Genomic DNA, 27,337 nt, shown 5'->3' with positions numbered 1-27,337 from the left:
AACACTGAATCGGTGGAAGTTAAAAACAGCGTCGCTCCCTGTTGTTTTCCTCTGTTTCTCATTACCTGTCTCTCCTCCCTTCACTCACTGCCCCCGTGCTTTCTCGTGCTCTGCTAGAGCGAGGATATGGATGAGGACGAGTCTGAGCAGGAGGACTCCAGCGTTCACAGCTCCTCGGTTCGCTCTGACAGCTCTGGCCGAGTGAAGAAGAACAAGCGCGGACGGCCTGCCAAGAAGAAGAAGAAAAGTAAGCGCGGCCTGCTTGTTATACGTACAGCACATAATTATAAATGATCTACAGCCTCCCTGTCCACATCCATCTTACAGCTCCACTGTTAAGTTTACTTTGGCTTATTGGAATCCAAAGGAATAATGCAGCTCAACTCTTCTGGTTCAGACAATAATCTTCTCTCTTTGCTGATAAAAGTGTATTTAAAAGGATGAACCTGAGCTGGGAAACAGTATTAACAGCAGTGGAGCGATGACTGAACCGTGTGAGGGATGAGATAGGCAGAGGATGAAGGCGCTTCCAGCTGCAGATGAATACAGTCACAGTCTGTATACTCTTGGAGTATATTTTTAGCAGCTATTTAACAAAACATTCATATTACTGGAGCTTGGTTAAAATGGAGACAGCGTGCAGATTGAACAAAAATACTGCACAAAGTGAATAATTCGACTTTTTATAGTCTCCTATTTTTAACACAAAACTGGAGATGCATAAACATAAAACATAAAAAAAAATCAAAAATCAAATGTTGATTTCCAGTAGCCTGGAGTGCATGGACATCCCCATGCAGCTGTCTTTAGTTACTTGTTAATGTGTCTCTCTGTCTTCAGTTGCGTGTTCAGGATGAGAAATGCGTGCTCGATCGGGTTGCGATCAGGTGATTGGCTCTGCCACTTGTTAACCTTCAATAAGCTCTGTTCACTTCAGAATTAATGTGGCTGCTTCTGTTTTCTGTCCCATCATCAATAAACAATAGTGCCCAGTGTCACTGGAAGCTGCGGGTAACCATTCGTCACACTGTCTTTACCACGTTTCACAGATTATGTTGATTATGTGCAGAAGGAGCAGCCTTCACAATTCTTTCTTCTGTTATTCTGGGGCAGATTAGTGTGTCCAAAAATGCTGTTCCTGAGCTGCTCCAAAGGGGTTTTTAGACATAATTTGGTCCTTTGCATATTCTGGGATAGCTTATGTTTTATTGTTTGTTTGTTTGTTTTTCATTAAATCTGTTCTCAAGTTAAGATATGCTTACTTCCTGATATGTTTTCTCAGTTGGATGTTGTGAACAGACATTTCTTTACCGTAGAAAGGATCCTATGATCATCCACAACTGTTGTCTTTCCTGGACGTCCAGGTCTCCTTATGTAGCGGAGCTCAGTTGCTTAGGCAACCATCTATTGTATTTAGCAGTCCCTCATATTATTACCTCCCATTTAGTAGTTTCTTAAATTGCCAAAATTGATATAAGTTTGACTCTAATCTTGAAGTTGAACTTGTTTCACTTGCGCTGATCACATGCTGTGAGTTCACATCAACAGCTTACAAATGCAACTACTGGAATAAAGAAAGACCTTTTACATTTTTAGTTAGTGAAGAAATAACATAAAAATATAACACATGCCTTTTTCATAGACAGGTGTATTTTGTGTGTGTGAATTACACTGAGGCCATGGAAAGAAGGCACTGTGTACAAAAATGACTTCAGTTTCTCAGCGATGAATGCACTATTTTGTTTCACTCCCCAAATGCAAACTGAGACTCTGCACTTAATCCAAACTCATTACACGTGCATCCATAGGCTAAATCTGACTGTTGTCACGTCTGGTAGCGTGATTTCATTTTGCCAAGAAGGCCAAAACTTGATCATTTGCAAACCTTCTGCATTACAAGCGTGCAGATGGGCTGCAAACCCGAGCAGCTTCAAGTGTTTCACTTGCGTTTTTCAGTTTTTCTTTTAGTTCTGAAAAAGTTCAAACATGCAGCACGTACCTAAAACTTCACCCCGTGTTCTTGAAAACGTCACGCACATCTCTCACATTTGACTGCACTTGTTTTAAGTTACACATGAAACTGCATGGTTATAGTTGGAAGTGAAAAATGAGCAGTTCAGTTATTTGGGGTGAAAAACACAGAAATGGTTTGTGACCTTTTGTCAGTGCTTGTCAACTCGCCCTGTGCTTGCTATCTCCCTTCCCAGGTGAAGAGGAAGGGGATGGCTACGAGACCGATCACCAGGACTACTGTGAGGTGTGTCAGCAGGGCGGGGAGATCATCCTGTGCGACACCTGTCCTCGAGCGTACCACCTCGTCTGCCTTGAGCCTGAGCTGGACAAGGCCCCCGAGGGCAAGTGGAGCTGTCCCCATTGTGTAAGTACAACTGCTCCTGTTTTTTATTTTCCCGTCTCCTTTGCATCGTTTTTATTCCACAACTTATCTCCGAGCTGCGTGGCTACCTGAGCAGCAAAAACACCTGTAATTGTTAATTAAAGCTTGTTTTCTTGGAGGATCAGATGAGTAGAAACCCTTTAAGCTTATCAGAAATCTGAGCGGGGAAGCGGCTACGTGCAGACATCCTGCCTCAACAAAAAACTGTCGCCAAATGTGGGTGTAATCTATTCAGCAATGGCACAAATATTGCTCAGTGCTAATTTCTAGATGCTGCGAAGTCTTGGTATCAGATCTCTGAGATTAGTCAGTTAAGGTGCTGTGAAACTGCTCACTAAATTGCTGCATTAAATCCACTGTGTAGAATTTTATGTGATTGTTTCGACTGGTTTAGCTTTTTAGTTTCTTTATGAGTCACGTGTTTTTATCTGTAGGGACGACCTGGTATTGATATCGAAAGTGTGAACAAAGTGAGCGATACTTGCGCTTAAATGTCATTTAGCTAACTGACTGGAGGAGCGGAGAAAAAGAGGGAAAGGGCATGCACTGGTGACAAACAGGAAGCTGAAAAGAAGCTTTTTACCTGCTGTTTATTCAGCGCAAGTGTCAGGTTTATCTGAGTCAAGCATCCCTGAATACCAAGAAGTGGTAGACTGGCATCGAATTTGAAGGAGAGCTGTATCAGAGCAGTATAACTGTCACACTCAAGGTGTTTGTTGACGTGCTAGTGAGATACTTACACTTTGAAAGGGTTGGGGATTTTTTCTGGTCCTTTATTTTTGGAAAATTTCGACTCCCCCGAGTAGGTGCTATAGCACAGTCAAAATTTCCACTTCATTAATCGTGAACATTTCAACAATCAAATCAAATGCCATGTTATAATTATGTATGCATTATTCAAAAAGCAATGATTTGTAATGCCGTGTAACCATTCTGCAGTTTGAAAGTCACTGGTTCTTGCAAATAAACGATTTCACATTCTCATTTTATTCTGCACAGCAAGGCGAAAAGCTGCTTGCTTTCCTCCGGAGTGTTAGCTCCCTATATGTCACCAGGCTACATTTACAAATTGGCAAATGCCGGTTTTAATATCGTACAGTAGTTGCCAAAGCTGTGTTTTATATAAGCTTGGGTCTGTAGTGACTGAGATAGCAGACATTTACTTTAGCTGTCAGTGTTGCACAGGGATAGTAGACCCCAAATATGGGTTACATACTGCAGCTGTTACATAAATCAGGTATTTCTTTTTTTAACCTTTATTCACCCAGAATAGGCTCACTTGGAGCAGTGGTCTATTTTCCACAAACTCCATCCTTCACAGTCACGGAGGCCTACTTAAAACAGCACCTGAGCAGCTCCAGCAAAGGTCCTTCTCCCGCTTATCTTATGTCTCACAATCACATTCCCACTTAAGGCTAAAAGAGTCAATGGGAGCCAGGATTCTCAGTGCAATGAACAGCTGGCGACATTAGCAGCTTAATTTCTTTCTGTGAGTCATTAATATGTAACCACAAAATTCTCAATAAGCATCTTGTGGTTGTTAAAAGCTCCTTTTACTTCATGTGTTCAGGATGTTCCTCAGTTTAACAGTTTTGTTTTCTCTCGCTTTCTTTCAGGAAAAAGAGGGAATCCAGTGGGAAGCAAAAGACGAAGACTTTGAGGATTTTGAGGAGGACAGCGAGGACAGAGTGATATCAGAGGTCGGCGTGAGGGTCGCCACTGGGGCGGAGGAGGAAGATGACGACCACATGGAGTTCTGTCGGGTGTGTAAAGACGGAGGTGAGCTGTTGTGCTGCGACACCTGTACGTCTTCCTACCACATCCACTGTCTGAACCCACCGTTGCCGGAGATTCCCAACGGAGAGTGGCTGTGTCCACGATGCACGGTCAGTTGATGCTCTTGTCACAGTGTTTTTTTTAATCTATACCTCACAGATTTCCATCTTCTCGCTTAAATAAACTGATGTGATTTTAAAAATGCATTTTTGCTCCAGTGTCCGCCAATCAAGGGACGTGTCCAAAAGATCCTCCACTGGCGATGGGGTGAGCCTCCACCTCCCATTCCTGTTCCACCCGCTCCCGACGCTCCACCCGACGCCCCACCACCGCCACCAATGAAAGGCAGGGCAGAGAGGGAGTTCTTTGTAAAGCTGACCGGACAGTCCTACTGGCACTGCACCTGGATCACTGAGCTGCAGGTGAGTCTGAAAGTCACAACCACAAATAATGGCAAGTCTGTTTTCTAGGGATTCCCCCTCTTCGGTCCAAATATTTCTTCTTCTTCTTTTTTTTAGCCACACACATGTGTCAGAGTAATGGACCAGACAGCACACATCTGTCTTTTTAATCAAGCTCCTGCAGCCTAATGTACATCCCTTTGACAACATGCCGTAGCAAAAATGTTAATAAAGTAATTAAATTAAATTCACAGTATTGCTCCCTATCAAATAACTGATATTTCTTATATACACACTGGCCATCAGGTATACCAGTACAAAAATATCTAAAAAGTCAACACATGGCAGCAACTCTATGCCTTTAGACACGTAGACACGATGTGGACTTCCAGCACCTTGTGGAATCTGTGCCGTGAAGAATTAAAGTCGTTCTGAAGGCTAAACTGGGTCCAGCCCAGCAAGGTGTAACCACTGAAGTAGCCGTCTCAGGTAGTCAGCCTGGTTTGTTGTTGTTAAAAGACATATTTAAACTTACAGAGTTAGAGTTTTACTTGTTACATGTCCTTCAGAGGTTAAAATGCAGTTGTGTTTTGACTCTAGCCTGGCTCATTAGCTAATAACCACAAAAAATAACTTTTGCTTGCCCACCCTGGAGGAGAAGTATGAAAGAGAAAGCCCACACCAGACCTCCCACCTTGTTTGGATTGCTGTTACACTGAAACTATGTATATCATGTGTAACTGTTGCTTAATCATCTCTGTGGCTGCAGCCGCTTCTCGCACACTCTTCCCTCAACAAGGGACCTACTTCACACACAGGCGTCTTAAAGGGGACAGAATGGGCGCTATCAGGCGAACCACGAGTGCAGCGCATGCGATTATCTGCATAAGCAAATGCTCGACCCCAAGAATCTTAAACTGATCCTTGGAAGCTTTATTCACAGGGCGGTCCTACTGTTTACACATATTTTAGCGACTGTTTTTACAGCCATAGATGGTATTTGTAAATGAACGTACATCATCACCATCACTAAAGATTATTATTCCCTTAAATTTCCTTTCTACTTTAAAAACTGCACTCAGCATGTCATTTGCAGTGTTTACTCAGCATTTTTGTATTCACCAGATTTATGGAAAATACACAAAACAGCAAAAACTGCTTTCTACATTTTTTAGATTGTTCTCCTGTGTTGAGTCTCTAATGCTTCAGATTTAAAAGATCTAACAATGGAAATCAAACCGTGGCTGAAATATAAACAACTGCTCTCCATATTTAGAATACAATTTATGACGAGGGTCACGTTTTTCCAAGGCTAAACAATGAAAAAAATGGTTTTGAAAACCACAAATCTAGGACGTCCTCACCTGAAAAATGATCATCTGACCTAACTAATGTCTTTGTCTCATCAGCTGGAGATCTTCCACTCGGTCATGTATAGAAACTACCAGAGGAAGACGGACATGGACGAGCCTCCCAGCTTGGACTACGGCTCGGGGGGAGAGGATGAGAATGGAGTAGGAAAGAGCGAGAAGAGGAGGGCCAAAGACCCCCAGTATGCCATCATGGAGGACAAATACTACAGATATGGCATCAAGCCCGAGTGGATGATGATTCACCGGATCATCAATCACAGGTAAAGAGCCGTGCACACAAGCACGCAGAGGTCAGGTTTGTGAAGGACCACTAACTGTGATCATGTGTCTCCCTGCTAGTGTGGATAAGAAGGGGATATACCACTACCTGGTCAAGTGGCGAGACCTCGCCTACGACCAGTGTACATGGGAGAGAGACGACATGGATATCCCCGACTTTGCAATTTACAAGGCCAGCTACTGGAAACACAGGTATTTGTTTTTAATGCGGTATTTCTCATTTATTAACCTCCTAAAACCATTTTGCATTACAAGGGCCTGATATGCACTTACGAGGACATTACACTGCCACCTGAAATGTTTCGTGTTTCATGCTCTGAAATCTTTTACTTTTTTGACTTTGAAGTGATGCTAACAGTTTCAGGAAGACGTATGCCTGTAACAAATGAACCATATTGCTCAAAGGGGCACAACTGCTGTTTCTCATTTTGTTTTTGTACTCAGGAAAAATCCTGCTGTGTTCAGACACCAAATAAAGAGTTTTGCACATCAATTGCGACTTTATAATGTTCTATCGAAATTTAATGCAAATCTCCTCATATGTGGATATAACTTTTCTCAGAAACTACATCAGGTAAAAAGATCATTCGTTGTTTTTACATTCATCAGGTCTCAATCAGCCCAAATAGCAAAGAGAAATTAAAATTTCGTGCAATGAAAAAGTTCGGGTCTTAGGAGGTTAAAGCAAGTCCGCTGGTGTTTTTTAGCCGCTTCACAGAGACCTGCCCTACGTATTCGTGCAGTCTCATCTCCCTTTGATGAATCGGATCCCTGCTAGAGTGAACAGCTTAGTGTCAGCGACGTGGCAATAATTCTGCTGCTGTGTAACAGGGACGCCATAATGAAGGAGGACCCAGACAAACCCAGGAAGATAAGGAACAAGAACTCAGATGAGGGTGAAGATGAGTCTCCAGGCTCACCACTCACTGATGTGAGTAAACTGTGGCTTTGCCCTCAGTATTGTAAAGTGTGCAGCTGCTGTCTGCTGTTAGCCAGTCACTCTTTTTTGTTATAAAGTTATTAAATGTTTCTTATAAGAACAATCACATACTGAAATTCAGATTTACATTTTTTATATGCTATACTGTAAGGATTCCCTTACAATGTGTTCCCTTTATTTTTGTGTTAAATTGTACACATTTAAGGATCTTTATTGTATAAAAGCACACTACTGGTGAACTGACTTCGATTATTTTTACTAATAGTTTTACTAAAGCTGTCCGATGCACCATGGGAAAAAATCAGCCAGAAACTCAGACCGAGAATCCCGACAGCCAAGAATAACCACACTTTCCAATATTTCTCATTTTGCATATCTAAGCCTCTCTCTTGGTAATATTGCTCAAAACTATCTTTGAAAATGTAGATTATTGAACAGTTTCTGATTCATAACCTCATAATTGGCCAGCGTGGAGAGGTTTGTAAATCTGACAACTCAGTAGGTTACATAGGAGTTTAAAATCTGTACCATAAGTGCATCTGCTAAAAATCTCGGACGAGTTCAAATCCCAGTGATTGCCTGGGATTTTTCAAATTTATACCGCAGTCACAGGAAACACTACGAGGAGGCTGAGTGGTAGCATTGGCGACCGCCAGTATTTTTTTTATCATGTACAAATCTGTGTGCATTAAACCACGATAAGTCAAAATACAAACAAACAGACACAATTTGACCTTTCAGTCAAAACCTTTACAGAAAATAAACAAAGACTGATGAATGAAATTAGTTTTTTCTTGGTAATCCAGATGTTTTCAGGAAATGTAAAGGAATTTCCATCCATCCATTCGCTTCCGCTTATCCTTTATCAGGGTCACGGGGGAGCTGGAGCCTATCCCAGCTGTCTTAGGGCGAGAGGCGGGGTACACGCTGGACAGGTCGCCAGTCTGTCGCAGGGCTAACACACAGACAGAGACAACCATTCACTCCCACATTCACACCTATGACAATTTAGAGTTTCCAGTTAACCCAGTCGTATCTCCTCACCGTTTTCTCATTTGTTCCCCTCAGCCTACAATAAAATACGAGGAGCAGCCAGACTTTGTCACGTCAACGGGCGGCACGCTACATCTGTACCAACTGGAGGGCCTGAACTGGCTTCGGTTTTCCTGGGCTCAGGGCACTGACACCATCCTGGCGGACGAGATGGGGCTGGGAAAGACCATCCAAACCATCGTCTTCCTCTATTCACTTTTCAAAGAGGTGCTGACCTTATCTCTGCTTTTTTCCTTTAACGTTGTTTAAAGTCTCGCTGTGTAACACGGTACTGATTTCCCTCTCTGCTCGCTTCAGGGTCACACTAAGGGTCCATTTCTAGTCAGCGCTCCACTCTCCACCATCATCAACTGGGAGAGGGAGTTTGAGATGTGGGCCCCCGATTTCTACGTGGTGACGTACACGGGAGACAAGGACAGCCGAGCCATCATCAGAGAGAACGAGTTCTCCTTTGATGACACGGCCGTCAAGGGAGGAAAGAAGACCTTCAAACTGAGGGTAAGGAGGGATCGTTAGCAGTAGCGGGAAAACACGATACCGACAGTGGCGTCCACTCATCCTTCCTCCCTTGTTTGTCCTCCTGCAGCGAGAAGCTCCTATTAAATTCCACGTGCTGCTGACCTCCTACGAGCTGGTGACCATCGACCAAACGGCGCTGAAGTCTATTGACTGGGCCTGTCTGGTGGTGGATGAAGCTCACCGCCTTAAGAACAACCAGTCCAAGGTACAGCAGCTACTGCATATGAGTCCACATTAACGCACTTCACCTCTCTCTGGTGGCCAAACTATGCAATGGCAACACTTTAGTCCCACAGTACTTAACTACTTTCATAGGTCGTTTAATGCACTTTATCATGAGAGTAATAGATTAAGTATTAGCTGTACTTCTTCAGGAAGTTGGGGTCCATGCCATAATGACTTAATTACAACTAATTATAAGATCTATGCAATATAAGATATTTACTTACAGTATAAAACACCTTAAGGCGACTATTGTTGTGAGTTTGCACTATAGAAATAAAACTGATGTGAAATTAAGTCAAATATGTTTGTTTTTTAATGATGTGGAAAAGTTTAGAAAAATCCACTGAGAGTTAAATAACGCTGAGCTTCCTTATTTGTGTTTCCAGTTCTTCAGGCGTCTGAACGACTACAAGATCGACTACAAGCTTCTGCTCACAGGAACTCCGTTACAGAACAACCTGGAGGAGCTGTTTCACCTGCTCAACTTCCTCACACCTAACCGCTTCAAGTAGGACTTCTTTCTTTGTAAAGCACACACCTTCACACTACATGAACACCTAATTTTAAAAGGGGGGTCCTACAAGAGTAGCTTTGCATGAGTCGTCATTAATTAAAAAAATAATGAATCTGTTCTAGCTTTTGGTGCAGCCCATTCACTTCATCCCCTGTTAGAAAAAGCTGTTTTACCTACTCTCTGTTAAGTGTGTCATATTTAACACATGAGTTTTTATGTGTTTGTGAGAGTGTAGAAGTATAATACAAATAAATCTCATGTATGCAAATTAATATTTAACTAATTATAAAATGGTCAGGTGTTTGAACAAACACTGACAATTTTCTAGCAATTATAAAGAGTGAGGCCACACTCTTGAAAGGCCACTTTCTTCTGATTGGCTGCCCCTCGTCTGGCTCCCTCAAACAAAAGCTTGTAAGCGTTGCGTCCATAGAAGCAAATGAAGCTGATATCTGTTCAGCACAAAAGTAGAAAAGATAGTAACTGAGTGTTTGGAGTAGTCTAAAGCCTAATGCTTAGGTTTACAGGGGTTACTATTATGTACACGTATCTCATTACCTGTAAACAGTAATGTGCCCAGTACTTGTAGCTCTACTAATTCATCTGTTCTTATTTCTCGTTGCAGTAGAATTGTCTATGATAGATTTTCTTCTCTCTCTCTTTGCAGTAACCTCGAGGGCTTCCTAGAAGAGTTCGCTGACATTTCCAAGGAGGACCAGATCAAGAAGCTCCATGACCTGCTGGGGCCTCACATGTTGCGCAGACTGAAGGCCGACGTCTTCAAGAACATGCCCGCCAAGACCGAGCTGATTGTCAGAGTGGAGCTGAGCCCTATGCAGAAGTATGACACTGACAAATGTAGATACAAATCTACGTTTGTAGCACTTAGACGAGCATCTTCCGTAGCCTAAAACCAAGGTCAGATTCAACTGAAAGGGTGTGTTTGTGTGTACAAGTGCGACAGTTAGTCTATACATCCTCTGTTGTTTGTAAGTGTTTGTTGGAGGGGAGAAAAAGGTTTTAAAAAGACTTCATCTTGATCTACACATTATATAAACATTGTAGAAACAAGAGGAGCCAGGCATTAATCTGGAGTTGGTACCCCTCTGCACTCTCCTGGGAAGCTTTTGCACATGTTGGAGCCTGTCTGTGGGATTGTTGTCCGTTAATGCAGAAAAGCATTTGGGCGGTCAGACACTGATGTCAGATCAGACGGGCTGACTCTTTCTAATTCATCCCAAAGGTGTTCGGTAGAGTTGAGGTGTTCCCACAAAGCTGGAAATACAGAATTATCAACAAATACTTACTGAAGAGTTTGTAAACTCTTAGATTTTTTCCCATGATTTCCTTTCTTTTGGTTTCTTTTCTTGGAGACCAAAATGTGTCACTACAAACCACATGAGAACATTCAGTCCTCTTATTGGTCGGATGTGTTCAGAGCAGGAGCAACATTGTTCTGGACTAGTGAATAACATGGAGCAGTTATTCCTAACATTTGTATTCAATATACCTGACTGCAACAAGATCGGCTAGAGATTGGATCACGTTTTCACCATAAACCAGTTGCTCGCTCATCCAATGGTCTTGTTGTTGTTATTTCGGTCCTCACTCATGTGCGATGACTTTGTTCACATCTGCACAAATGAACCACATTAAAGCGAAAAATGAACCAGCTGTGCATCTTAAAACTGAACAGCTGGCTCCTGGAATTCCTCCACCAGTGTCAGTGGGACTCAGTGAAATGCGAGAATTCAAAGATTTAATAGACGTCGTATTGTTGTTGACGTCGTGTTGTTGACGTCGTATTGACACACTCCTAATCATTTCACGATTTTGTGTTTTTCTTGGATTTTCTTAAATGCAGGAAATACTACAAGCTAATTCTGACCAAAAACTTTGAAGCTCTAAACTCGAAAGGCGGAGGAAATCAGGTCTCGCTGCTCAACATCATGATGGACCTAAAGAAGTGCTGCAATCATCCCTACCTCTTCCCCGTTGCCTCAATGGTGAGAAGAAACAAAAGGACACTTTTGTCTTTGGGGATTCTTGATCCACAGAAAGAGTAGATTTAATGCTGCTTAAGTTTCCTGTATTATTTCAGCATTTACTCCAAGATTTGCTTTAAATGAATAGCAAATTGCTTAACAGGGACACCCTGTGGTAATGTGTGGAAGAGCTCCTGTGTCATACTGTATCTTCTTTGTGTTTGTAGGAATCCCCGAAAACACCCAGCGGTGCTTATGAAGGGTCAGCCCTCACTAAGGCCTCTGGGAAACTGACCCTGTTGCAGAAGATGCTGAGGAAGCTGAAAGAGCAGGGACACCGAGTGCTGGTCTTCTCACAGGTACGTCTTCACACAGACACAAACGAGCGCGCATTCACACACGCAAACACCAGATGGGTATCTCCCTGCGCAGATGTTAAATTGGTCTCGTGACATCTCCAGAAGGCTCAGCGGCAGGCTGTGATTCCAGCTGTGCGGCTGCACGGGTAATCAAGTATTCATGAAAACACATGCCGGTGTCTCTCTCTACCTCTCTGTCTCCTCCGTTTTCAGATGACTAAAATGCTCGACTTACTTGAAGATTTTCTGGATTATGAAGGTTACAAGTACGAGCGAATTGATGGAGGCATCACGGGAGCGCTGAGGCAAGAAGCCATCGACCGCTTTAACGGTGAGACACAGGATCAAGTGCGGTAAGCTGTCCGTGAGCTCAGCTAAGGATGAGAAGGTGTCACGCTGTCTTGCAGTACTCTAGAAAGACTCATTAAATTGACAGAAATAACAAAAATGCTGCGACAGACTAACCGAGAAAGTTTGCTGATTAAAATATAATTTAAAATGTTTTAAAACGATACGAGACAGTTATACCAATAGGCTGTATGTACAAGACTGACACAGGCAGTAGTCAGTGAAGTCATGTGTTTCTGCCACATTTATTTTAGCTTGTTGAAACCAACTGTAACAAGCATGCCCGTGGAAGCTGGGACCACTGCACTCTTAAAGGGAGTGTGCCCTCGGTAGCTTCTCCTTCAGCACTAATGGGGCCATAATGGTTTTACAGAACCTTTTTACAGTGCAGGCAATATACTGCATTTTAAAATGATGCAATTTACACATTATTAATAAAACTACTGTTAAGTCAAATTCAATTTAAATGTAATGTACAAAGCGTGTCATTAAAGTGCTTATTTATTTATTCGTCGTCAGGATTCAGATGGTTCCTCGCGCGGTTAATTCTCTACATTTAGGTCGAGGGTCATATGATGATGATGTTGCTTTGATTGCACAATAACAAGAAGAAATATGGAAAACACTTTCAAAAACATTCTGTTGGTAACGCTCAACTCCTCATTTGACTTTTGGGATTCAATGTTTAAGAAAATGAAGAATCTGAGGGCAAGATTTAGCATGATGATCATAGAAATGATACCTCCCAAATGCGGTAAAGCAAAAGCAACAAGTCTGTTTTGAAAATGTAAGGAGTAAAAAGTACATAAATTTTTTTTAAATTCAGGGAGTAAAAGTAAAAAGTAGTCCGGAAAAAAAAGTAAAGTATAAACAACTGTAAATTGCACTTAAGTACATTAAGGAAGTATTTGTACTTCGTTACCTACCACTTCTACAGGGAGTGCAGAATTATTAGGCAAGTTGTATTTTTGAGGAATAATTTTATTATTGAACAACAACCATGTTCTCAATGAACCCAAAAAACTCATTAATATCAAAGCTGAATGTTTTTGGAAGTAGTTTTTAGTTTGTTTTTAGTTTTAGCTATTTTAGGGGGATATCTGTGTGTGCAGGTGACTATTACTGTGCATAATTATTAGGCAACTTAACAAAAAACAAATATATACCCATTTCAATTATTTATTTTTACCAGTGAAACCAATATAACATCTCCACATTCACAAATATACATTTCTGACATTCAAAAACAAAACAAAAACAAATCAGCGACCAATATAGCCACCTTTCTTTGCAAGGACACTCAAAAGCCTGCCATCCATGGATTCTGTCAGTGTTTTGATCTGTTCACCATCAACATTGCGTGCAGCAGCAACCACAGCCTCCCAGACACTGTTCAGAGAGGTGTACTGTTTTCCCTCCTTGTAAATCTCACATTTGATGATGGACCACAGGTTCTCAATGGGGTTCAGATCAGGTGAACAAGGTAGGCCATGTCATTAGTTTTTCTTCTTTTATACCCTTTCTTGCCAGCCACGCTGTGGAGTACTTGGACGCGTGTGATGGAGCATTGTCCTGCATGAAAATCATGTTTTTCTTGAAGGATGCAGACTTCTTCCTGTACCACTGCTTGAAGAAGGTGTCTTCCAGAAACTGGCAGTAGGACTGGGAGTTGAGCTTGACTCCATCCTCAACCCGAAAAGGCCCCACAAGCTCATCTTTGATGATACCAGCCCAAACCAGTACTCCACCTCCACCTTGCTGGCGTCTGAGTCGGACTGGAGCTCTCTGCCCTTTACCAATCCAGCCACGGGCCCATCCATCTGGCCCATCAAGACTCACTCTCATTTCATCAGTCCATAAAACCTTAGAAAAATCAGTCTTGAGATATTTCTTGGCCCAGTCTTGACGTTTCAGCTTGTGTGTCTTGTTCAGTGGTGGTCGTCTTTCAGCCTTTCTTACCTTGGCCATGTCTCTGAGTATTGCACACCTTGTGCTTTTGGGCACTCCAGTGATGTTGCAGCTCTGAAATATGGCCAAACTGGTGGCAAGTGGCATCTTGGCAGCTGCACGCTTGACTTTTCTCAGTTCATGGGCAGTTATTTTGAGCCTTGGTTTTTCCACACACTTCTTGCGACCCTGTTGACTATTTTGAATGAAACGCTTGATTGTTCGATGATCACGCTTCAGAAGCTTTGCAATTTTGAGACTGCTGCATCCCTCTGCAAGATATCTGACTATTTTTGACTTTTCTGAGCCTGTCAAGTCCTTCTTTTGACCCATTTTGCCAAAGGAAAGGACGTTGCCTAATAATTATGCACACCTGATATAGGGTGTTGATGTCATTAGACCACACCCCTTCTCATTACAGAGATGCACATCACCTAATATGCTTAATTGGTAGTAGGCTTTCGAGCCTATACAGCTTGGAGTAAGACAACATGCATGAAGAGGATGATGTGGACAAAATAATCATTTGCCTAATGATTCTGCACTCCCTGTACAAAGCACGCAGCTGTGGAAAAGTGCTTGTGTCAACGGGTGTGACTGAGTGAATGAAGTATGTTGTATAAAGCAGTCAAATATAGTAGAAAAGCACCATTTACACACCCACACACACACAAAGTGAAACCCATGATGTCAAAGCCTTTTTTGTTGAGATATTTTATTTTATTTTTTGTGGTGGTGGTGGGTGACCTTTATTGGATAGTGGAGAGTGGATGGGAAGAAGGGGGAAATTAAGCAACAAAGCGCCTGGTGTTAGACTAGAAGCCTTGTGACACCCAATGAGCAAAATTGGCACCTTGTCTTCTTCATGTTTTTCTCTCTGGAAACACAGTGACAATTTAAATCACAGAGAGGCAGCAGAAGAAGAATCTGTATGATTAAAAAAAATATATATATATATATTTATAGAAATTGCTGGGGACCGTGTGGGTTCAGAGGTAGAGACAGCCATGCTTGGGATAAATCTGACCGCTCAGGAGGGGTGCAGGACATGAAATTCTTGCATCTATCCCACCAGATAAACATGAATCGTATGTGTAACAGCTGATCTGAGTGATTTGTAGAAGACAACATTGTTTTACTGTCAGAACCTGATCCATGTATGCAGTAATGAACGGTGGTTAGCACTGTCGCCTCACAGTAGAAGGTCCTGTGTTCAATTCCACCATCATGCCGGGGTCTTTCTTGCATGTTCTCCCCATGTTTGCGTGGGTTCTCTCCGCTTCCCACAGTCCAAAGGCATGCAGGTAGTCATGATAGGTTAATTGGTAACGCTAAATTGCCCACAGGTGTGAAGGCAGGTGCGAATGTTTTTTCTGAATGCCTCGCGACGCTGCCGAGATTCATCAAAGTCACTGTTACGTGCTGTAAGATCGTCCTGCATCAGCGATTCGTTTATGGCAGCTGTAGCTCAGGTGGATGGTTGGTGGATCGATCTCAGCCCCGGTGCATCGGAGTGTGTGCAAAGATCACAAAGCATAAAATCGCTGTATTGGAGGAATGAGCTTTCTGCACTCTGTAAATGCTCAGACTTTTTCACTGTAAAAAGAAGCAACTTGTAGCCTGTAAAACAAGATGTATCCTTGTATGTGTTACGCATACAATTTGGAAAATGGGGATTTTCACCTTTCCTCCCTGTAGTCCAGCTAAGTTAGTTGAGTTCTGCTCTGTTTGATTATTATATCGGTGTTATTGAACAGTAGAACTATGTGGGGCTCAGCTCTAAACATTCAGGCTGAAGAGCTCCAGGACAGAGCGAATGTTTTGGCCCCGTGCTCACAGCTTTGAGCGCATCCACCCGCGCCAATTATGAGCTCATTCTGACAGCATCACCCCTTCTGCTTCCAAACACATGAACACTTCCAGCTACAGCTATCACAGCCACATAAGGTTCAAACTAGAGCCCCTTTTTAAGGTGATAATATCAGTGCAGTCTTTGATAAATTGCCTACTGCAGACTTTAGTAAAGCATGTTTGCGTGATTCTTTTACACACTGTCCTACAAGTGTTCCTGTTTATTTCCCTCTCACACATACGCTCTCCGCCCTCTCTGTTTCCAGCTCCGGGTGCTTGCCAGTTTTGCTTCTTGCTCTCCACCAGAGCCGGAGGTTTAGGCATCAACCTGGCCACAGCGGACACTGTCATCATCTTCGACTCGGACTGGAATCCTCATAATGACATTCAGGTGCCGTTCGGTCGGCTTTTTGTGTAAGCGAAGTGATCTCTACTTCGTAAAACTTTGCCTCTTTAAAGAATTACCTCATCGCTTCCTTCGCAGGCCTTCAGTCGAGCTCACCGCATCGGACAGGCCAACAAGGTCATGATTTATCGTTTCGTGACGCGAGCCAGCGTGGAGGAGCGTATCACCCAGGTGGCCAAGAGGAAGATGATGCTGACCCACCTAGTGGTGCGCCCGGGTTTGGGATCCAAGGCAGGCTCCATGACCAAGCAGGAGCTGGACGATATCCTCAAGTTTGGGACGGAGGAGCTCTTCAAGGACGAGGGGGAAGGTGACGGCAGTTACTGTTGAATCTAAAAATAACACGTCCACGAGCTGAGCTGGATCTGTTAGTCAAATAAAACTAGGATTGTCTGTTAAATGTAATCAAGTAGGGGTTTGGCTTGGATTGGGATAGATTCTAATAGGGCATGTTTTGATAGGCTTATTCTGCTGAATTCAATTATTTTGTCAAATACACTCAGTTTAATGCCTTTCATTCTGACAGGTTTCGCCACAGGGCATTCCTGGCATGTTCTGGTGTTATTGATTAAAATAACTGACAAGAGCATTTTTACTTGTTAAAATGTGTTGGAAGAACCATAGAAACAATTGCTCGCTTTTTAACTCCACATTTGGCAGGCATGAAGAACAGTTCAGGGGATAAAGTTGAGGACGAGGGCAACGTCATTCACTATGACAGCACCGCCATCGAGAGGCTGCTGGACCGAAGCCAAGACGACACAGACGACTCGGATGTCCAGAACATGAACGAGTACCTCAGCTCCTTCAAAGTGGCCCAGTACATGGTGCGAGAAGAAGATAAGGTGAGGACTTACTTGAATACCCATTTATTGTATCTTTGCTTGCAAAAATGTGCAACTTGTGCAAAGGTCTGGAGTGGAGACATCGTTTTCTCCTCACATGGATGAAAAATAGAGATGAAGTGTAGCATTTCTTTGCACATACATGTTCAAAAATTATGCAAGTCCTGGTCCAAATTGCCACTAGGTGTGAATGTGTGAGTGAATGTTAGTGTGAATGGTTGTCTGTCCCTATGTGTGAGCCCTGCGACAGACTGGCGACCTGTCCAGGGTGTACCCCGCCTCTCGCCCTATGACAGCTGGGATAGGCTCCAGCGCCCCCCGTGACCCTGAAAAAGGATAAGCGGAAGCAAATGGATGGATGGGTGGATGGTTTCCACATAATTTGCCACTAGAGAGAGCCTGAAAATAAAACTGCACTGAAAAAAACAAATCATTTTCATTCCAGAGAACATGTTGAGCAACCCAGGTTCAGATTCAACAAGGTGCTGGAAACATTCCTCAGTGATTTTGGTCCATTTTTACATGACGGTATCTCACAGTTGCAGATTTGTCAGCTTCACATCCTGAGATTTGGTGACTGTTGAGTGAAATCAGTGTCATGTTTGTGACATGGTGTGTTATCCTGCTGGAAGCGGCCATCAGAAGGTGGCACCCTGTGGTCGTAAATAGGTGGATGTGGTTGAGTAATACTCATAATAATACTGGTTCTGGTGTGTAAGGAATGCTTAGTTGGTAACCAATGATGCTTTTGTGTTGTTTATGCCAAATTCTGATCCTACCCCCTGAATGTCACAGGAGAAATAGAAACTCATGAGCCCAGAAAACATTTTTCCAGTCTCATTTTGTCCTGTTGACGAGCCCCACTGACTTGTTGCCTCACTAGAGTCATGTGGTGTGGTCTTCTGCGGCTGTAGCCCATTTGGTTCAAGGTTTAACATGTTGTGCATTCAGAGATGCTCTTCTGCAAATCCCAGTTTTAACGTGTGGTTATCTGAGTTGCCTTCTGTTTGCCAAGTCTAATAAACTTGGAGACATCAGATCTGTCCACAGGTTAGCTTGAGATCAGCTTATGTGAGCAAACCACCATTCCTTTTTTTTCCTAACAAACTTAAGTTTATTGTTGTTTCTTAGAGATTATATTTTAACTCTTAAGTCCCACAGTCTTCAGTTTTTTCCATGTGTTCTCATCTTTAATGCTGCAGATCGAGGAGATTGAGCGGGAGATAATCAAACAGGAGGAGAACGTGGACCCAGATTATTGGGAGAAGCTTTTGCGGCATCACTACGAACAGCAACAAGAGGATCTGGCAAGCAAACTTGGTAAAGGAAAGAGGAACCGCAAGCCTGTCAACTACAATGATGCTGCACAGGAAGACCAAGGTAGGGGGCGAGTGTCGTGTAAGATGAAGAAACTCCACATAACAGAATGATGCTTAGGAGTAGGAAGCCCTGGATGTGAACATGGGTCCTCGTTCACGTGGACCTAAGAATGGATGTAAGATTTATTATGTTAATCTGGGGATGGAAGTAGAAAAATAATGAGGTCTCAGATTATGTGTGTGTGCTTTTTGAGTTATGACTTGCACAGTGGAAGTGAATGGGCCTGGCCTATTGACAGACCACCGTGTGCTGTTTCAGAGTGGCATGCTGACATTTCAGATAACCAGTCCGAGTACTCGGTGGGTTCTGAGGAGGAGGACGAGGACTTTGATGATCGGCCAGAAGGTAAGGAAAAGAATCGGAGGCATCAGATCGAGCAAGAACTGCTTGTGAAAGTCGAAATATATATTTTGTAGGACACGCTCTCAGGCCTGTGTTGAATTACAGCTTGAATTTGATTTAGTTGTTACAGTTCCCTGGCAGAGCAGAACAAGTTGGCTTGCCAAAAATTCAAACCAAAATGCTTCAGGCTTATCAGAAGTTTTTAACTCTTGGTTGACACGAATAACTGCCGGGTTGCAAAATGTAAAAATAAATAAAGAACATGTTTTATTGAGCACATCTGTCTTTTTTGTAGCAAATATTCTTACGTGCGTCATTTTTGTTGCCTAATTTTTTGCACAGGACGACGGCAATCACGTCGGCAGTTGAGGAATGACAAAGATAAACCTCTGCCTCCTCTTCTGGCCAGGGTGGGAGGCAACCTTGAGGTTTGTACAGCTCTGGAACTAGTCTTACTCATTTGTTTTATTTTAAATTGTGATATTTCTGAAATCTGTCAGGCTTTTTTTTAAAGCGAACTAGCATTCACGGTTATTTTTTCAGCGATCTTTAAAAACCGAATTATCCTTTATTAGAGATGGCGGCAAAGCAATTACTTCTTCAACAGCTCTGAACCTTCTAAGCTCATTCATCATCCTGATTATGGCGGACGTGATAATGATCTCCTGCACTGTTAAAGATTGGACTTAGAGTTTATTTTAGCATTATCAAAGAGTCAGACTTAAACAGAAAAGGCCCTGGGAGGTTTTAAAAACACAAAAGTGTCTGCAAGATTATGAAAAAGTTTTTCATTCTGGCATTTTCAATCAAGCTCTAGGATAATAGTAGTTCACATATATAAACTGTTCTTTCAATAGGTTCTGGGCTTTAACACACGCCAGCGCAAAGCTTTCCTGAATGCTGTAATGCGCTGGGGGATGCCATCTCAGGATGCTTTCTCTTCTCAGTGGCTTGTAAGAGACCTCAAAGGCAAGACTGAGAAAGAATTCAAGTAAGTAACAAACAGTTTATTACACAGAGGACCAAAACCCACAAAATTAAAATTATTACACATCATTTTGTAGATTCACAAGGAATTAAATGCACGAAATGCACATCTTAAAACACTCTGCAGTGCAAAGAACAATCATATCAGAAACTGACTTTTACTTTTCGCGCTCGCTATCCGGTGACAGAGATGTCACGGCTCAGTGGGTGATAATCCAATTCATTCTGTTCCAACATTGCATTATGCCATTAAACAGTCTGTTTCATTGTGAAGCTGCCAGTAATAAAAGAGCAATGAACTGGATTCGAAGCTTCGGGCGACTCACAAAAAATCGTAAAAATATTCTTACTTTGTGTACAATTTTGTCTAAATTCTGATTGTTAACATCAGAATTCCCACTAAAAAGTTGTGTAGCTTTTTCTTTGAACTTGATAATGGCAGCTATGCACCAGGGTTAGGGGGCGACTATAACATCCTGCAGTTATAAAGGGTGTTTTTAAAGAGATTATGCATATGTAATTTGTTGGCTTTGCAGCAGATGATGAAACAGCTGTGATGAGCTGATAAAGAGAACCAGACATAAACCTGAATGAAAGCATCAGCCCTACCCTTACCATCATTCACAAGTTAGATCCTGGCATGATGCTTGTAATAAATCCACAGCAGACCCGACCACACGTTCATGCTTTGCAGCATACTTTATTAACAGACACTATTTCCACGGTTGCCGTGCGCACTCGGCTGCAGCCCGCCCCCTGCCAGCTGCAAACATAACCAACAACAACACACACTCAGGACCCAGTGCTATTTACGCAGGGCGGCGTGATGAGCCGATGCCGCTCCGGTGCGTTGGCTCACAACCGCTTCCGCCACAATGCTATAAAATGTGTTGCATATTGAGGAGTCATTGTCACTATATTATCTGATTTTCCAAAGATCTCAGTAACTGAATAGAAATGCCTCCTTGTTCATAGACAGATTTGCAGATGATGCTCTGGAGTAAAGCAGAAAAAGTTATCAAAACTAAATGTTTTCTTAGTTTCGTTTGTAAGAATCTACTGTAGCGGAATTTTTTGTATCTTTGCTTTTTTTTAGATGTCACAAGAGCAGAACATGAGGCTAAGAACATTGTGTTTATTAATGTCATTTATAAATACCTAAGGAGACAGTATGCTTCCAAACACTGTGGTTATACACATCGCACGCTGCATAAAGGAATTAAACACAAAAGTGAACAGTGCTGTGAAAATAACTAGGAGAAAATACAAAATGTTATTAAGATATAATATTCAAATATGCTTTTGTTTTTTATTATGGTGGTCTTGGTCCTCCACACTATCAAGGTCAAGCTTTTAAACTTCCTCTAAGTCCAGTGTGTTCATCTATCTCTGCCTTCTTCTTTCCCAGAGCTTACGTGTCTCTCTTCATGCGCCACTTGTGCGAGCCCGTCGCTGATGGAGCCGAGACGTTCGCCGATGGCGTCCCAAGAGAAGGACTGTGTCGACAGCCAGTTCTCACACGTATTGGCGTCATGTCGCTCCTCAAGAAGAAGGTTAGACGAAACCTGTTGCCTTTCCTAGTTGCAGACAGATGAGGTGAATGATGCAAGTTATGACAGCTCTCATCCTGTGATGGCAAACAGGTATACAGTGCTGCAAAGCAGACTTTACATCCTGCAGATTTCCACACAACAGCAGGATAGTCGACATTTGGTTACATGGCTAAAGAGTTGGAAGTATGCAGCTGCACCTTCTTATTCTCTTTCACCCTGCAAAATTTTAAATTTGTCAGCAGTAAGATGAGTTTTGCACAGTCAATACTTGAATTTCTGACAAGGGTGTAGAATTTAGTAGAGAAAAAAGGGGCTTATTATAATATGCAATAACTACTGAACTGTTACTGGAAATAATTTGGATCAAAAATTAAAAATCAGTTTGAAGTAAAGGGAACAGTTTGCTTTTTTCCTAATCTGAGTGTCACCACACTATTTCTAAAAGGATTGGCTTTGTTATTTCTGACTAACTACATGCGCGTGTAGGCTCAGATGCCATTTTTATCCTATAAAAAAGTCAAACTGTGTCTCTTGCTGATTCATTAGGTGACAGTTTATATTATGTGTCAGTAGAGAACAGTTCGATAATAAATGGAAGCAGGAGAAACCCAGCAGTTGTGTTTGTTGCTCCCTGCTGGCTCTGTGTCAGAGTCTTTCCTTTGAGTTAAATAAATGCTTGGAACATCGAACAGCAGCAGAAACAAAAAGTACTTCTTAAAACTGCATTAGTAGCTTTTATAGCTCAGATAAAGATTCAGAGTTCAAGATGTTTATCGTCGCTCTGATTGTGTAAATAGGGTCTTGTGAAATGTGAAAAACATTAAGTGTGCTAACTAAGACTCCAGTGTGTTTTGTACCAGTGCAAGTAAAGATTTATATGAACAACACTACTACTACAACACTACAGAGACATGCACTTTTGCAGTATGCATTGCTCATTTGTTGAGTGTATCTGTTATTTATTTAATAGTTTTACGGTTATAGGGGGAAAAATGTGTTCACTAATCTGCTGGTGTGTGCTATGTGGATCTTGTACCTCTCATTGGGCATTAGAGAGATCAGACTGTTGTGTGCATAAGTGCTTCCTGGATCTCTTCCCTACTTACTGGTCTATATTGGGGCCAGAACATCATCTAGTATTTTTCCATTTACAAAATTTTAGTGTTGTTTATCCAAGTTTCTTTCTGTCTCTGCAGCTTGCACTTGACCATGCTTGTCAGATTTATGTGTTTCTCTATCCAAAAAAATGAAAACCATGATAATCAGGGGTAAATAAACACCTCAGCAAAGAGTTTGCCCTTGCAATTCTTGCCATAACAGAAAATGTCCAGTTTACTCAAGCATATCATGAACTCAGCTCTCATACAGCTGTGGAGAATTAACAGTAATATTGTGAATATCTTGTACAAAAATATCTTGTGCAGTTAAATGCAAAGTGGGAACGCTGGACTGTGCAGGTAACTGCTGAAAACTACTGCACGGAGAGTAAATTACTGAATGTAAATACGCTGAAAGACTAACGTAGAATAATTGCAACTACAAATCGTATTTAAAAAAGTTAGGATAAATATAATGATGATAAAGCACATCCAAATTTTTTTGTTTATAGGTGTTTTTGAAGTTGCAGGTCTTAAACAAAAGAAGGAATAGATCATTTCATGTGAAACGATCAATCATTACATCTTTAAATACCCTTTGATTTCTTTGCTGCTTCCACTTTCTCAGTTTATCTTAGTTTATCGAAACATCTTCTTTCCAGTTTTCAGTCCAACTTGTTTAAACGTGTACACATCCTGATCTGCTATCTGTGCCAGAGGGATTGTGTGATATACTGCCAGGCAAACAGGGCATGTGGGTGGTGTGTTTAAAGGAGGTGGTATTAGGTAAAGTGCGTGGGTGCCAAGTTTTTTTTGTTTTTTTTTTACTGAGTGTTTCATGTTTTGTGTTCAGATCCAGGAGTTTGAGCACATCAACGGTCGGTGGAGTCTTCCAGAGCTCAAGTCTGAGGTTAGCATAGACAAATCCTCCTCCAGGGCCTCTTCTCCTGCGGTGAAAACCGCCACGCCCACCCCAGATGCCAGCTATAACAACACACCGTGCACCTCAAAGCCAGGTAACCCAAAAACATCCAATAACAGCGGCCAGCAGAGGGCGCTCCACGTAAATAAAAGCATCGTTGATGTGTAATGTGCAAATGATTTAACGTGTATGAACAAATGCAGCGACCCCTGCTCCGGCAGAGAAGATGGAAAAGAACGGGAAGGAGGGAGAAAAGGAGGAGGACAAGGAGGACGTTGAGGCCCTTGTGGAAAAAGAGAAACTGAAGGAGAAGGACAAGGAGAAGGACGAAAGGAAAGAGGTGGATGGCAACAAAACTGCAGACCCTACAGAGGTGGGACGTGGTCCTCAAAATGCAAATCAAAACCTGCCTGCAGTACAGTGTCTTCTCAATTATTCCATTAATCTTAATATTTATGCATATTTCTGTTTTGTCAGTAAAACCTCTGACTTATTTCACAAATCTCTTATTTGTTGCACATATCCTCCTTTCACTGAAAATTAAAAATTATATTTTACATGCAGGCATTGCAGTCTTAAAATTATCTATGCAATCAGTTTCACGGTATCAGCAGTTTCATGCAGTATGGTACTCAGTTTAAAGCCTAAAAGACAGAAAAACACAAAAAAAATATTCCACCACTCAAATTTTAAGACTATTAAGGCCATAGTGGCAAATGAACAGGTGGTCTGTTTATTACCTTATTATTTCTCTGATGTAGCATGTTTCCACAACAAATTGTGCAATTTTTTGTATAAATTTATTAAGCTAATTAGAAGATTTATTGTGGCCATCGAAGAGATTTCTCCCTGTGTGACCGTAGACTGTATATAAAAGATGGATATAGGACTGAAAAGCCAGTTATGGTGCATCTTAACCTGCGTTCTGTTTAACAGCCAGCAGAGGGCGACTCTTCTGGTTGCAAATGTGGGGCTTTCTCACGGGACGTTCTGCAAATATGCTCGAGAGTTGTTGGCCATATGGGATGTGACAACTTCTGGTTGCTAGGGAAACGTATCCCCTGACTGTTTGGGAGTGGTTCCCGGTGACTGCTTTGGTTGCTAGCAGATTGCCATGGTTGCTTGTAGGGACTTTTTCCTTCCAACTGTTAGCAAGTGAGTTGTTTGATTGTTGGGGCTGTCTCTCTGTTAATATAGTGTCCTTCCTTACCTTACAAAATAAAGCACCTTGAGGCAACTGTTGTTCTGATTTAGTGACAAATAAATAAAACTGAATTGAATTGAACTCAACCTGTCGAGTTTGTGTCACGCTCAGTTTCTTAGAGCAGTTTACCAGTATTTGCAGACAAGTCCATCAGTTCCATTGACAGTTTTTACCACCGTGTTTGGAGAAAGCACGTTTCTCCTTAATGACTGGTAGTTGCCAACATGTCTCTAGGCCTGTGTGACTGGGGTCTTGTTTACTTGACTGTTACGATGTCCTGGGCCGCCTGGCCGGTTCTTTTCTGTGTGGAATTTGCATTTTCTCCTCATGTCTGCGTGGGCCCTCTCGGGGTAATCCGGCTTCCTCCAGGAGTCCAAAGAACTACGGGTAGTGGGGTTCGGTTTACTGGTGACTGTGAAATTTCCATAGGTTTGGATGTGACTGTGAATAGTCTTGAAACCCCCTCTGTGTTAGCCGTGCAAGAGACCGGCGACCTGTAATCTGTCCATAGTGTGACCTGCTTCTCGCCTTATGGCTGCTAGAATAGGCCGAACCATGACACTGAATTGGATAAGCGGGAGAAAATGGCTAGAAGGATGATCAGCATTAGAGTGAAAAAGGTAATAAAGCAGGGTGTGTTTTAGGATTGTCCTGCCTTGTGATTGAGAAGTTGCACCACTCAGATTCACTCTCATGACTTTGGTGACATCAAACTGGCTGTCTTTATATACAGTATTTACTTCTGGCGTGAAGATTTTGGCACATGACTGCAAACAAGATTATGTGATATTGCATTGTTTTATTCTCCGCAGCTTTCCTACTCCACAAAAGAAACATCGCAACATGTGTCTTCCGTTCAAAAAACTGAAAGCAAAGACGACAGCAACACGAAAGAGGACGAGAAGAAAGACACAACCGATAACCCAGCTGCCTCTACAGAGGAGAAGAAAGCACAGGAGGAGACTAAAGACGAGACTAAACACACATCTAAGCAGGACTCAGAAGTTAAAGAGGAGAAATCAGGTGAACACAAAAAAAGAGAAAAGGAAACTTGATAAGCCCAAACATTATAAGACTTTTTGTTGTATTGTGAGTTCAAGTCTGACATGCACAAACACATAAAACAGGTTTATGTGACTCAGGTCCTTTTGTTTTTGCAGAAGGAGAAAGGGTTGGGGAGGAGAAAGAGAAAGAAAAAGAAAAGCGGGAGGGAACACCTACCACAACGGAAACAACAGATGCCAAGGATAAGACCGAAGTGTCTGATGTGAAGAAAGGTGCGTGTCTGTTCAGTTCCTGGTGGTTAGACGTGTAACGGTATGCTGCAATAACAAACTAATTAACATTTTTACCGCTGTCGTTGATAGCAGAGGAGGTCAAAGGTGAAAAGGATGCTGGAAAAGAAGTCAAAGCAGCGAAGGAGGAGGCGCCGAAGGGTAACGGGAAGCCCCCGACTGAGCGACCTCGCTTCATGTTCAACATCGCAGACGGTGGCTTCACTGGTTAGTTACAGCAGATCTGGAATAGACTCGGTGTTGCGCGATAGTTTTCTGGGCTTTCTGAAGGTGTTTCAAAGTTTATCTTTGGACATTGGCTGCTTTTTCACTCATTTTTAAAACAGTTCTTCTACCTTGCCATTTTCAGAGGAATGGTTTTTTTTGTTTGACACTCAAGCTCCTTGACACTGACATATACAGTGGGGCAAAAAAGTATTTAGTCAGCCACCGATTGTGCAAGTTCCCCCACTTAAAATGATGACAGAGGTCAGTAATTTGCACCAGAGGTACACTTCAACTGTGAGAGACAGAATGTGAAAAAAAAATCCATGAATTCACATGGTAGGATTTGTAAAGAATTTATTCGTAAATTAGGGTGGAAAATAAGTATTTGGTCACCTCAAACAAGGAAAATCTCTGGCTCTCACAGACCTGTAACGTCTTCTGTGAGAAGCTTTTCTGTCCCCCACTCGTTACCTGTATGAATGGCACCTGTTTGAACTCATCATCTGTATAAAAGACACCTGTCCACAGCCTCAAACAGTCAGACTCCAAACTCCGCCATGGCCAAGACCAAAGAGCTTTCGAAGGACACCAGGAAAAGTATTGTAGACCTGCACCAGACTGGGAAGAGTGAATCTACAATAGGCAAGCAGCTTGGTGTGAAAAAATCAACTGTGGGAGCAATCATCAGAAAATGGAAGACATACAAGACCACTGATAATCTCCCTCGATCTGGGGCTCCACGCAAGATCTCATCCCGTGGGGTCAAAATGATCATGAGAACGGTGAGCAAAGATCCCAGAACCACACGGGGGGACCTGGTGAATGACCTGCAGAGAGCTGGGACCAAAGTAACAAAGGTCACCATCAGTAACACACTACAACGGCAGGGAATCAAATCCCGCAGTGCCAGACGTGTTCCGCTGCTGAAGCCAGTGCATGTCCAGGCCCGTCTGAAGTTTGCCAGAGAGCACATGGATGATACAGCAGAGGGTTGGGAGAATGTCATGTGGTCAGATGAAACCAAAGTAGAACTTTTTGGTATAAACTCAACTCGTCGTGTTTGGAGGAAGAAGAATACTGAGTTGCATCCCAAGAACACCATACCTACTGTGAAGCATGGGGGTGGAAACATCA

General features: G+C 42.4%; 1 protein-coding gene across 4 annotated transcripts in view; it reads left to right on the top strand.

Moving 5' to 3' along the window:
- Positions 1-27,337, top strand: part of chd3 (chromodomain helicase DNA binding protein 3) — a 59,435-nt gene that overhangs the window by 7,041 nt on the left and 25,057 nt on the right. For 2 of the 4 annotated variants that reach the window (XM_040043473.1, XM_040043474.1), the window contains 28 exons: positions 118-247; positions 2,208-2,377; positions 4,012-4,281; positions 4,390-4,593; positions 5,982-6,205; positions 6,285-6,416; positions 7,056-7,155; positions 8,233-8,424; positions 8,515-8,715; positions 8,804-8,941; positions 9,348-9,469; positions 10,143-10,316; positions 11,340-11,481; positions 11,688-11,819; positions 12,033-12,150; positions 16,232-16,356; positions 16,450-16,681; positions 17,032-17,216; positions 18,419-18,596; positions 18,855-18,941; positions 19,281-19,366; positions 19,796-19,929; positions 21,334-21,478; positions 23,429-23,591; positions 23,701-23,870; positions 25,514-25,724; positions 25,862-25,978; positions 26,069-26,203. In XM_040043473.1, coding sequence (XP_039899407.1) covers positions 118-247; positions 2,208-2,377; positions 4,012-4,281; positions 4,390-4,593; positions 5,982-6,205; positions 6,285-6,416; positions 7,056-7,155; positions 8,233-8,424; positions 8,515-8,715; positions 8,804-8,941; positions 9,348-9,469; positions 10,143-10,316; positions 11,340-11,481; positions 11,688-11,819; positions 12,033-12,150; positions 16,232-16,356; positions 16,450-16,681; positions 17,032-17,216; positions 18,419-18,596; positions 18,855-18,941; positions 19,281-19,366; positions 19,796-19,929; positions 21,334-21,478; positions 23,429-23,591; positions 23,701-23,870; positions 25,514-25,724; positions 25,862-25,978; positions 26,069-26,203 — 4,417 coding nt within the window. The remainder of the gene's footprint in view (positions 1-117; positions 248-2,207; positions 2,378-4,011; positions 4,282-4,389; positions 4,594-5,981; positions 6,206-6,284; positions 6,417-7,055; positions 7,156-8,232; positions 8,425-8,514; positions 8,716-8,803; positions 8,942-9,347; positions 9,470-10,142; positions 10,317-11,339; positions 11,482-11,687; positions 11,820-12,032; positions 12,151-16,231; positions 16,357-16,449; positions 16,682-17,031; positions 17,217-18,418; positions 18,597-18,854; positions 18,942-19,280; positions 19,367-19,795; positions 19,930-21,333; positions 21,479-23,428; positions 23,592-23,700; positions 23,871-25,513; positions 25,725-25,861; positions 25,979-26,068; positions 26,204-27,337) is intronic. The other 2 variants (XM_040043472.1, XM_040043471.1) reach the window with 2 other exon arrangements.

Source organism: Simochromis diagramma, unplaced genomic scaffold, assembly GCF_900408965.1.
Source record: "Simochromis diagramma unplaced genomic scaffold, fSimDia1.1 OVJJ01000656.1, whole genome shotgun sequence".
In the NCBI taxonomy this organism is placed as follows: domain Eukaryota; kingdom Metazoa; phylum Chordata; class Actinopteri; order Cichliformes; family Cichlidae; genus Simochromis; species Simochromis diagramma.
This window is presented reverse-complemented; position numbering and strand designations above follow the sequence as displayed.